Source organism: Arachis ipaensis, chromosome B02, assembly GCF_000816755.2.
Source record: "Arachis ipaensis cultivar K30076 chromosome B02, Araip1.1, whole genome shotgun sequence".
Lineage (NCBI taxonomy): Eukaryota > Viridiplantae > Streptophyta > Magnoliopsida > Fabales > Fabaceae > Arachis > Arachis ipaensis.
In genome coordinates, this window is record NC_029786.2 from 77,656,998 (window position 1) to 77,669,353 (window position 12,356).

The 12,356-nt window shown below is 32.4% G+C and overlaps 1 protein-coding gene across 4 annotated transcripts; it reads left to right on the forward strand.

Moving 5' to 3' along the window:
- On the forward strand, nucleotides 5,931-9,970 carry LOC107625481 (OTU domain-containing protein At3g57810). 4 transcript variants are annotated; one of them, XM_021115989.1, is made up of 7 exons: nucleotides 5,931-6,251; nucleotides 7,595-7,966; nucleotides 8,078-8,173; nucleotides 8,330-8,451; nucleotides 8,746-8,786; nucleotides 9,455-9,553; nucleotides 9,655-9,970. In XM_021115989.1, exons 2-7 carry the CDS (start codon nucleotides 7,606-7,608, stop codon nucleotides 9,824-9,826), a joined length of 891 nt encoding a protein of 296 aa, XP_020971648.1. In that variant the 5' UTR covers nucleotides 5,931-6,251; nucleotides 7,595-7,605; the 3' UTR covers nucleotides 9,827-9,970. The 4 variants fall into 4 exon arrangements, with proteins under 4 accessions (XP_020971648.1, XP_020971649.1, XP_016183618.1 ...); XM_021115990.1 differs by having other exon boundaries at nucleotides 7,595-8,173; nucleotides 9,639-9,970; XM_016328132.2 differs by having other exon boundaries at nucleotides 7,595-8,173.

Here is a 12,356-nt window from a genome sequence, read left to right on the forward strand (position 1 = left end):
TTTTTGAAAAAGTTAATCCAAATTTTCGAATTTGATGAGAGAAACATGGAAAGATATTTTTTTTTATTTTTGAAATTTTTATGAAAAACATGAAAATTATGCAATGCATGAAATTTTTAGATCAAAACATGTGATGCATGCAAGAATGCTATGAATGTCAAGATGAACACCAAGAACACTATGAAGATCATAATGAACATCAAGAACATATTTTTGAAAAATTTTTAATGCAAAGAAAACATGCAAGACACCAAACTTAGAATTCTTTAATGCTTAGACACTAAGAATTCAAGAATGCATATGAAAAACATGAAAAGACACAAAACAAAAAATCATCAAGATCAAACAAGAAGACTTACCAAGAACAACTTGAAGATCATGAAGAACACTATGAATGCATGATATTTTCGAAAAAATGCAAGATGCATATGCAAGTGACACCAAACTTATAATATGACTCAAGACTCAAACAAGAAACAGAAAATATTTTTTATTTTTATGATTTTCTAATTTTTTTGGATTTTTATTTATATTTTTCGAAAATTATATGAAAAAATAAAAAAATAAGGATTCCAAAATTTTTAATATGAATTCCAGAAATCTTGCCATGTTAGTCTAAAGCTTCAGTCCAGGAATTAGACATGGCTCACTAGTCAGCCAAGCTTTCAATGAAAGCTCCAGTCCAAAACACTAGACATGGCCTATGGCCAGCCAAGCTTCAGCAGGTGATCGTGGATCAACAGCGGATAGATCAGGAACAGTAGCAGGTGGATTAGCTCCAACTAGCTTGCTCTTGATAACAAATTGCAAGCCTCAGTCCAAATAAATTTAGACATGATCTGGCGTTGAACGCCAGTTTACGTCATCAATTCTTGGCTAAAGTATGGACTATTATATATTGCTGGAAAGCCCTGGATGTCTACTTTCCAACGCAATTGGAAGCGCGCCATTTCGAGTTCTGTAGCTCCAGAAAATCCACTTTGAGTGCAGGGAGGTCAGAATCCAACAGCATCAGCAGTCCTTCTTCAACCTCTAAATCTGATTTTTGCTCAAGTCCCTCAATTTCAGCCAGAAAATACCTGAAATTACAGAAAAACACACAAACTCATAGTAAAGTTCAGAAATATGAATTTAACATAAAAACTAATGAAAACATCCCTAAAAGTAACTAGATCCTACTAAAAACATACTAAAAACAATGCCAAAAAGCGTATAAATTATCCGCTCATCAGTCACCCACCTCATTCTACTGAATTACCTCATTCCAACAATGTACGCTTCCTTACTTTTGTATTTTCTCATCTTACGATGTTATATTTTTTATGAATGATGCACTACAGGCAAAAATAGAAGCGGGAGGAAGAACACGCAGCAACCGGTTGATCCGCCAGCTGAGGGTGGCAATTCGGAGAGTCGCCGTACCCCCTTATTCATCTTTGAGTGCACCGAGGACGGTGCAAACTTTTAAGTGTGGGGAGGTCGTCCGACCAGTCGGCGCCTTTGGGTGGCAAGTTCTAATCCCAACACTTTTGCATCTCATTTTAGGTCTTTTTAGGATTTTAGTTGCATTTTCTTGTTTTGCATCTATATATAATAAGCTTAGTCAAATTAATGATATTTTTTTCAAGGATTTTATCTATAGGCACCCCAATTGATTGAAAAAAAAAATTTTTAGAACTTGCTTGAATTACACGTTGTGAAACATGTTTTGAGCTAAGAACACAAGCATGTGAGACTTGAGCCTAATTGTGTGGTTACATCATATAACCACTTATTTTCATTCTTGTGTGCATTATTCTCTTCCTATGATTGTAAGCCTTGATTTGTTTGATTCTTTATGTCCATTATTTTGTGTATACATGCACTTATATGATTGAGGCCATTGTTTCAAATAGCTCACTTACCCAAATAGCCTACCTTTTATCTTCTATTATTAGCCAATTTTGAGCCTATGCTTAACGCATTTGTTCTTAATTTTAGCACATTACAAGCCTGAAGTGAAAAACAATAAATGTCCCTTGTTTGGATCTTTGATCAGCTTAGGCTAGTGAGAGTGTTTATCATTTGATTTTGGGAGAGTTAGGAACATTGGGTAGAGATAAAAGTGTATTTTGTGATTTTGTTGAAAATCATGGGAATTGAGTACATACTCATGCATTGAATGTTAAACCATATGCATTGATACTCTTGTATATATTTTTGTTTGAAAAAAAATGATGAGAAAAACAAAAAGAAAAAATAATAATAATAATAATAATAATAATAATAATAATAATAATAATAATAATAATAATAGAAAAAAAAAAAGAAAAAGAATTGCAATAAAAAGGGGACAAAAATGTCCCAAATTGAAGTTCAATAATAATCAATGCATATGTGTGGTGATCAAAAGAGAATGCATGAGTGTGTGAAAAAGTGAAGAATGGGTAGTTAGGTTTGTTTAGAATTGTATAGGTTGTCATAGGTTAGGTGGGAAGTTTAAGTTAATCAAAGATTCAAATTTCAAGCTCCCTTGACCATATGCATCCTACCTTAACCCTATCTCCATTACAACCTATGGAAAAGTCCTCATGATATTTGTATGCATGCATGAAATAATTGTTGATTGTTAGATAAAAAATAAATTTTGGAAGGTATGATTAGGGGAGAACTGAGTGAATCAACCCCATACACTTGAGGTCTGCTTTGTTAATTTCAATTCGTGGGGTGCGCTTAGTCCTTCGTCCAAATGGTTAAGGATTGGAATGAGTATTTACTCTTTTTTATTAAATTAATAATTAAAAATGGTTAAATAATAATTTAATCAAATATGTTATATTATCTATTATTATTAACTATTAATTTTTCATCTAAAAAAAAAAATAAAACATTAAAGTAGTTCAACTCAAAGATTTACTTCGCCATGTTAAATATTTGTCTACTAAATTCTTTAACTCAAAAAGATATAAATATATAATATGATGAAGAGATTTCTATAGCCTAGCATACAAGAACAGAAAAAAAATGAATACGATGCAAAGAAAGAAGAGAATTGAAATGTTTACTCATTGAATGAATGATTTGACTTAGAATCGTCTTAGCTAATTACATCAATAGGAACTCATCTTTATATAGACTTGAGACACAATAACAAACTCAATTAATATCCTACCAACCTACTTAACAAATTCAGCATCTTGTATTTTAGGTTATTACTTTACCCTTTGACTCTTTCATTTCGACTCTTATTACACCCTCTCAAACTCATAGTAACTTTGGAAGTTACTTTAAATTTGTGTCTAAAACGTTCAAAAGCATCTTGAAAAAAAAATTTTGTAAATATATTAGCTATTTGATCACTAGCCCCAATATGCACAATCATAAATTATTTTTAATTCACTCTTTCACAGACAAAGTGAAGATCATGTTCAAAATTTTTAATCTTGCTATGCAGTATAAGATTGGCAGCAAGTATGCAGGCACTAATATTATCAAAGTAAATAATTGGAGCAGAGTAGCTGGCGGGATATTTAATTCTGTCAACATATTATGTACATAAATAATTTTAGAATCAGCAACACTTAATCTTTTATATTTTGCTTCGGTGCTTGATCTGCTGACTGAGAATTGTTTCTTATTTGACCATGTAATTAGATTTGAACCTAAATAAATACAATTACCTCATGTAGAGAGCCTATCATTCAGATCAGATCCCTAATTTGAGTCTAAAAAAAGCAAACAATCTCCAATCAGTACAAGGATGAAAAATCTTATCGAACCAGTTAGGTATTCTAAGATTCTTTTAACACATTTTCAGTGTATAACTAATGGAGCTTGCATATATTGACACACTTTATTTATAGCATATGAAATTTTTGGTCTAGTTAGTATAGCATAATGTAATGAGCCAACCACTAACCTATAAAGGAAAGGGTTATCAAACACCTCAACCTCCTAATCTAGATAGTTTAATAGTAGATACCATTGGTGTTGTAAACTCCTATTATCTGAATGTTACGCTTTCGGCTGCGCTATTCTGATAGCGAGAATATTACGACGACCTCCATATATTTAATATTAAGATATAAGTCTTTAACTCGAAACCGTATCGCTGTTTTTTTTTTTTTTTTTTTGAAAAACCGAAAATACTTTTAATTTCAATCAAACATACATATAAAATCCATTTCAAATACATACAAAACTTCTTATACAAGTAGCTTACAAATATACATATATACATATTATTACAACTCCTATCCCTCTTACAAATATAATAATAAAGACGAGGAAAAACTATAACTGTACATACAATAACATAGAATACAATCCGATGCTCGAAAGAAACTCCTTAAACTCTTTGTCCGTCCTGATTCTTCATTGCGGTATCAATTTTGGCAGCTAATTCTAATTATCCCTGTAGTATTTTAGGTGTTTATCTCAGTTCTAATGATCAACATAGAATGTCTCAATTTGCTGACTTAACATCAGTTATTCAGCAGTTCCATGGTAAGGTTGTTTTAATGGGTGATTTCAATGCCATTTCTAATCAATTAGAGAAAGAAGGTGGGGAGTAAAATCTTCCGCTTTTATTGAGGCTTTCAATAATTTTATTGATGATAATTTCCTGATTAATATTGGTATAATTGGAAGACCATTCACTTGGTCGAATAGATGGAGTGGTGATGAGTTAATATAGGAGAGACTGGATCGATTTCTGCTAGGAGTTAATTGGTAGCAACTATATGCCAATGCATTGGTTTTTAGATTCTTAGAATCAGGGTCAGATCATTCTCCTCTTCTCTTAGACTTTAACCCGAGAACTGAGGGATCTAAGTGGCGATTCAAATTTCAAAAAAGATGGTGTTCCAATGATAAAATAAGGTAAATTGTTAGAAAAATTTGGCACGAACATATTAATGGTTTAGCCATGTATATCTTAGCTAAAAAAATAAAGCGATGTTGGCATAAGATTGTCAAATGGCAGCAAGAAAACAAATCGAATTCGAAGGTGGAGATTAATTCATTATAGTTTGAATTAGGGGAACTCCGTTTAACATGAATTCATAGTGGTGAAATCATTTCAGAACTAAAGGGCAAGCTTGAGAAAGCATTGCAAAATGAAGAATCTTATTGGAAAGATAAATCTAAAATCAAATGGCTCAAATATGGTGATCAGAACACAGCTTTTTTCCATCAGAAATTCAAAAATTGATCTAAAGGAATAATTTAGCAACGAAATGACAGTAATGGTGAAATGGCTACTTCTAATACTGGAGTTACTTCTGTGGCTAAATCATATTTCAAAGACATATTTTTTCTGGTTGTCATGAAAACCCTGAATCTTTGTTTATTGATTTTGAACCTACGGTTACAATTCACATGAACCGTAGGTTTCAAAGACCAGTGACTATAGAAGAAATGAAACATGCTACATTTAGTATTCAACCCAAAGTGCTCCAGAAGATGATAGAATACAATAATAGAGATGTTTAACTCGTTAAAGAATATTGACCAAAATTCTCAATTGCTTGCCATTATTTGCTAGCAATGCTAGAAAGTTCACAACCAGTTAGTCTTTGAAGGTTCTACTTCAATATAAATTGCTCAGTAAAATTTAAAGGAAACCATTTTAACTCAGCGTCTCCATAAAAAAAACTTTTAGTTTTATTCAATTCGATTTATTATTCTTTCTTCTTCTAGACCTTTTTTAGTTTTTGACCATGCACGGTTGGATGAATATTTTTAGTGTATTATTTTAAAAGATTCTCATTTTTTATTATGTTATTCACCTTTAAACATCTTTGTAATTCATTTTTTAATAATTAGTAAAATATAATATATTACCTTTAAAAAAAATACCATATTTTTTATAATATAATATTTTTAATTTTATATATATAATATTTATAGTTATATATTTATTATTCTAAAATTAGTTGATAGTTTCGTTTAGCCTGGAAACTTCTAGACATTTCTAAAATGGAGACCAATCGGTTTCGGTCGACCCGACCCAACAAGTTAGCCCGTATTGTCCAAATCAGTTTGGTGGCATGGCAGAACCTTTTACAGTTTGCTTTCTTTGAAACAGTAATAACTTGATACCACTTTTCTTCACCCATTTATCTTCCAACTCTTGTTCTTTTCTTCAGCTCCACAACAATAATATAATACATGCTGTAGCTTCTGCCCTGCGGCAAAACCCATTCCCCGATTCGGTGTTTTCTTTGGAATCCCAATCACCCATTTTACCGTTTACTCACATGCTTCAACAGGTTCATTTCTCATTTATTTATTTGTTTATAATTTTTTATATTGTTCTTGTTATCATGGTACAATTGTAAAGTTCACATTGGGAATTTGATTTTTTTTAGTTATTTTTTAACGTTTGGTCCTTAATTCCGGGCGGACATTAAAAATCAAAAATGAAAAACATGCTGCTTGTTGATGCTAAATGATATGGATTCAAACTTATCTAATAGATGTTGGTTCAAATTCAATTTTCGTAGAATGAATGGTGTACTTTGGTATCAGTGACTCAAGGCATAATTATCAATTAGGTGAATTGGAAAGTGGATACTAATGCCACCTCTATAAAATTCCAGACTTGTAGGAATTGTTCTTGGAACATGCATGAATAGTTACTAGTTTAATTTTGTATATATTTGTGTCTGACATGTATAATTGAGCTAAGTAGAACCTATATTTGGGTTTGAATGGTTTCTTAAACCTATAGAGTAGATGGTGGCATAAATCAAGAGTCACATAATCACTTGCCTAATATGTATTCAAAGTTGATTGTGTGCTCTTTTGAATTTCTGATATGGTTGTTGGTTTGTACATAATTTTAAAGTAAATGATATATTAGTTTGGTCTGTCAATGTGGGTTAGGGTAAGTGCCAGGGAAGGGGGAATATAATGAATTCACATTTCCTTTTTTTTAAAGAAACTCTATTTATTTTTGGAAAGGAAGCCTGCTGTTTTTGAACACTTAAAATTTGAGCCTTCTAGATGTTCAGATTGTTTCATTTCTTTCTGTTTTGAAACCTCATGGTTGCATTAGTGTTATCTTTTTCATTCTGGTAGTAAGATCATGAACTTCTAAGTTATTCTCCAATTGTCCCGGATTGATTAATTGCTGCATATTGATATCAAAATTTTGAAACACAGTCAACATAGATATGGATGCCTACAGAATGCTGTTGTTAAAACATGGTAGTTGGTATTCAAATTTCACTTTATCAAATGTGGTTTTAACTAGCCATCTGTTGGCTATAGCATTTGTTGTTTGATGTTTTTAAGTTAAATAGATTATTTGGCAGTAACTATCTTACACCAGTTTGAGATTTTTATTCCAGAAGAAATTGATAAATAATAACAATTATGCTGATATAACCAACTAACACTATTAACTCTACTACTAATTTCAAAATGATATGAAATGTATATATCCATGATCAACAATTCAAAACTTCAAAATCTAGTGAATGGTTTTTCTGGAGAATTCAGGTAGCCACTAGCATATAAATTTTATGGAGAGATTATTGTAAATTGTTAATTTGCATATCCCTATTAATCTCATTCTTGATGTTTTCTGATGAATATACTTTTAATTCAGGCAATGTAAACATGAGTGTTTGCTTTCCTTTTAGTCAGTCTTCAATAAGTGCTGTTGTCGTGAAGGGTCGTACTCACCTGTTGATGAGCAGTAACATCTGTGGTCTTTGGTCCCAAGGAAAATCCAGTTTATATTCTTCCAGTTTGTGCCCTTCGCAGTCGCAGAAAAATCATGTTGGTCTTTCTTGTTGCGCAAGATCTTCTATGGGCCAAACAATAAGAGGTTACCTTGGATCATGCTGCTCCAAGCAAAGGGGCAACCTTCAAATTTGTAGTTCTATAGCACCTCGGAAGAGGCATCATGAAATTTCATTGGCATGCCAAAGTTTGAATATGAGGCTTTTGGTACCTAACCAAAAGAAGCTTCCCAAAGTTAAGTGTAATGTGGGACCTGTATCTTGGCCACGTGGATGTGCATCAGTTGGCTTGATACTTGGATTACTTGTATGCAATTTAAGCTCTGAACCTGTATATGCTGACACAGATCCTGAAAATGGAAAGAGAAATGACCAAAACGTGTGCAAATCAAATGTAGCGATATCGCATGGGAAGAAAGTCTACACTGACTATTCTGTGATTGGTGAGCTGCGCATTCTGCCAATACTCTATTTTCATACACATTTACACACTTTCTTTCAGTGTTTCACATTAATATTTTGAACTACACATATATAAGGACCTAGGAGTTTTTGTTTAATTCCACTGCATTGCTACTGAAACTTACCATGCTGAGCAGGAATACCTGGGGATGGAAGATGTTTATTTCGCTCAGTTGCTCATGGGGCTTGCTTGAGGTCTGGAAAACCTCCTCCTAGTGAAAGCCATCAGAGACAATTGGCAGATGAATTACGCTCCAAAGTATGTTTAAGTATCACTACACTTCATCCCATTAAGTTTATTAGTTTAGATCCCTCCTAGTTCCACAAAAATAAAAAGGAAAAACACAAAACAGAAGAAAATTGGACAAAATATATGTTGATACGGTTCTAATTGGCTGCTTAATTTATATTGACTAATGTTACTTTCTTCATTTAAAATTATTCTTATGGTAACTTGCAAATTAAGCTGTTTATAGTCATATATGGTGACTTCATCTCTACTATGTGTAGTCGTTGATATTTTTTTTTATTTTTGTCTATTCTATTTTCTCAGGTTGCTGATGAGTTTATCAAAAGAAGGGAAGAGACAGAATGGTGAGTCTTCATCTTGGAATGTTTTCGGGAATCTGGTACTGCATCACAAAAATATCATTGTCTTGAAATCATAGATTCTTGTTTCAATCTCTATATTTTTTTGTCATGTTGTATACAAAACTTCTGTACGCAAGTAGCAAAACAGAGAAACGGAGAAACCAGAGAATGATCTTCCCCCTGTAAACATTCCTATAAGACTAACCCCTCAAGCACTAATGCATTTTATTTGAATAAATTTAAGAGCATAATTGCCTTTTTTTTTTTCCACCTCATAAGATCTCTCTTAGTGATTTTGGCTATGAACTATCTTAAATACAAAAGCTAATAAAAAACAAGCTAATCCAGCAAACATGAGTTGGAGACCTTCTCAAGAATTGTTTCACTGAATTTGTCATTTTCAGTTGGAAGTCGATTTTTGTCATTGTCATTTTCACTTCTTTTAGAAATTAAGTTACAATTATTGTAATATGATTTATCCAATAAAATCTGTCACATATCATGAGTGTCAGCTTCCTCTTATCGAATAAAAGTGATAGAATTAACAACTGGTCTATAGATCTTAAATAAAATACAATAAAGCTGCAAAGATAGCTCTATCTCCATTCCTCTGTTCATTTACAATGAATTGTCTTTTGCTAATAAAGATGTTTGTCTAATGATATGATCAGGTTTATTGAAGGTGATTTTGATACTTATATTTCACAAATAAGGAAGCCTCATGTTTGGGGAGGTGAGCCTGAATTGTTCATTGCTTCACATGTATTGAAGTAAGTCCCTCTCTTCCTTTTGGCCAGTTAAATTCACCATCCTTATGCATTTTATGCACTATACACTTGGTTTTTGATCTCACAGGAGTCTTGTTATGCAGGATGCCAATCACAGTGTACATGTATGATAGGGATGCTGGTGGCTTGATATCAATTGCTGAGTATGGCCAGGAATATGGCAAGGAGAATCCAATTAGAGTTCTTTACCATGGATTTGGTCATTATGATGCACTGGAGATCCCTAGAAGGAAGGGTCCTAAACCAAGGCTGTAAGATTTTATATGAGATGTAAAAGATATTAAACCCAATATTCATTTCCTTTAGTAACATTATAATGACGGATAAATGGTATAGACGGCACCAGTGAAATGCAATATGCACCTTATGCTGAATGCACATAGCGGTTTATGTTCTTAAGCTTTTGTGTTGATTTGGGAAAAATAAATAGGTCAAATGAGTCTGTTAGAAATATAATTATTATGTGTCTTCTCCTATTAGCTTAAATTTTTAGGAGAAGTGATTTCAAAATATGGTATTAAAGTTTTTATGACTGAAAAATCTAAAGTCCGATCCTTGTTATATGAAAAAAATATTAGCATAAGGTAAATAAAAAGAGAAAAATAAGCTTATGCAAAAAATTCAAACAAGTCCAAGAGTTTCTTGTTTGAGAGGATATGTTGGAGATATAGCCAGTTATGTATTTTTTTTTATCAGCTTAAATTTTTGGAAGAAGTGATTTTATAACACTCCTTATAAAATTATCAAATTTTATGGTTTTGATTTCCGTAATTTTTTTAAGTGGTTTTGGTCTAAAAATTTTCGTAAGTGAAAGCGGTGCTTGTGGAAGTCTGGAAGAGGACTATGAATGGGTATTATGCTTGATCTATCTGAATGTTGAATGATGGTAGAATGAATTTTACTTCTGTAATTTTTGGACCAAAACTATAAGAAAATTCTTGCATGGAGCAAATCATAAATTACTTTGTAAGGGACTCAACTTATTTTATCATAAAATAAAGTAGAAATGCCTTTAACCTCATGTGGACCTTAAAAGGGTTTGACTTAGCTGCTTTAAGCCCTTTTTCTGTGAGTGGTAGAAATAGTGGTCTCCCCCTTCTCATGCTCCACCACTCAGGTGGTTTGCATGCTTCTTGCATACATTGAGAAGAAAAGCATGTAGTATCTGTCAAAGTTAAAGTTTTGGAACTAAGTTATGCTGCAGAATCAGAATATTGTTTTTCACTTCGTCTTATGCAAGCTTGGAATAGGATGAGATTTTCCATGGTTGCAGGAATAAGCCTATCTACCCTTTATGCATTCTGCACTCGACACTCAGATGCTGCTTTTAATATACTCCTATGCTTTCATATTCATTCGTTAGCTTTTACAATGTCTGATCATATTATATTCGAGTATGTTAGTCACCCTTGGTAAACAGAAAATGGGAAGTAGAGCACACAAAAATAATGGCTAAAAATTACTAAAACTTTGTTAGTTTTAGAAGTCTCACATGGCTTAAGAATATCTNATAATACTCAATTTTAGTGGCTAGTGCCGATTGTGATTTTAGTTTCCACTTTTCACCATTCATTTCCATTTGCTTCCTTTATCTTGTTTATCATAGTTAATCATTGTTCAATGGTGTTTATTTTACAAGTTCAGTGGTGGAAAATTTATGCATGGAAACCCCTAAATCTTACATATCTTAATTTGAACTTGCCTTCTTGGTTTGAATGCAAGAAAACTTTCTGCATTTCAACCAACATACCTCGATATAATGAGTTCAAAAGATGTAGTTTCATCTGAGAACTACTTGGCACCTGAGGTGTGTGCATGGCAGGAAGCAACTTCACCAAGAAATGAGATGTGTTGTTCTTTTTGCAGTGCTGTTAGAATTTTGGGACCAGAATTTGATGGTAACTAGAAAGGTACAATGGAATTTTTGTGAGTAAAAAATTCGGGGAGAAGCAACTTTTTTTGAGATTGTAGATGTGGGAATAATTGTGACTGAGTTATATTAAAAAAGGGCTGGTTCCTGCGGCATTTTATTTCTTGAACTTTAAGGTCTCTCCTTTTTAGCTAGTGCTTGTCTATGATTGAAGGCGCTTTAGTTTTTGGTCCAGGGATGCCGTGAATATTTGAGATTCATGTTAAAGAATGCAAAGTAAAATAAAGCGAGATAAGTAGGAGAAAATTAAAACCATAAAATTTACTAAATGACACGTATTACAAGAATTTCACTATTAAAAGAAGTTCAAGAACTAGTTATTTTAATTTATACTGACAAACAATTTTAACTAGCAGTCTAACATCTTTTAGTCCAGACATCCAGTATTATTCTTTTAATCAACATTTTTAAATAGGATTAAGTACCATTTTAATTCTTATTGTTTAGGCTGAAAATCGAAATAGTCTCTTACATTATTTTTTATTTGAAATCTTCCCTAATGTTATTTTTTTTTTTAGTTTTAAAATCATCATTCTCTAAATTTTTGGACAAAATTATCCTTCTCCTTCCTCCTCATCACTATAGCAACATTCCATGTGGTTAAGGATTTCCAGCTCAGGAAAACACAGCAACATTCAAAGTAAAAAATTAGCGGCAGTCACAAAACAATCACAAACTAACAAGGATTGAATTTTCAAATATAAGAATTTTCAGGCTGGAAATTTTTTGGTCTCTCATCTATCTCTGCTGTTTAGTTTTCATCTCATAGCAACCCAAAAATGATCTTCTCAGGAGTAAGTTTTCCTGCATCTAATGCATTTGCTATCTGAATTAAAACAAAAACACAGATAAGTT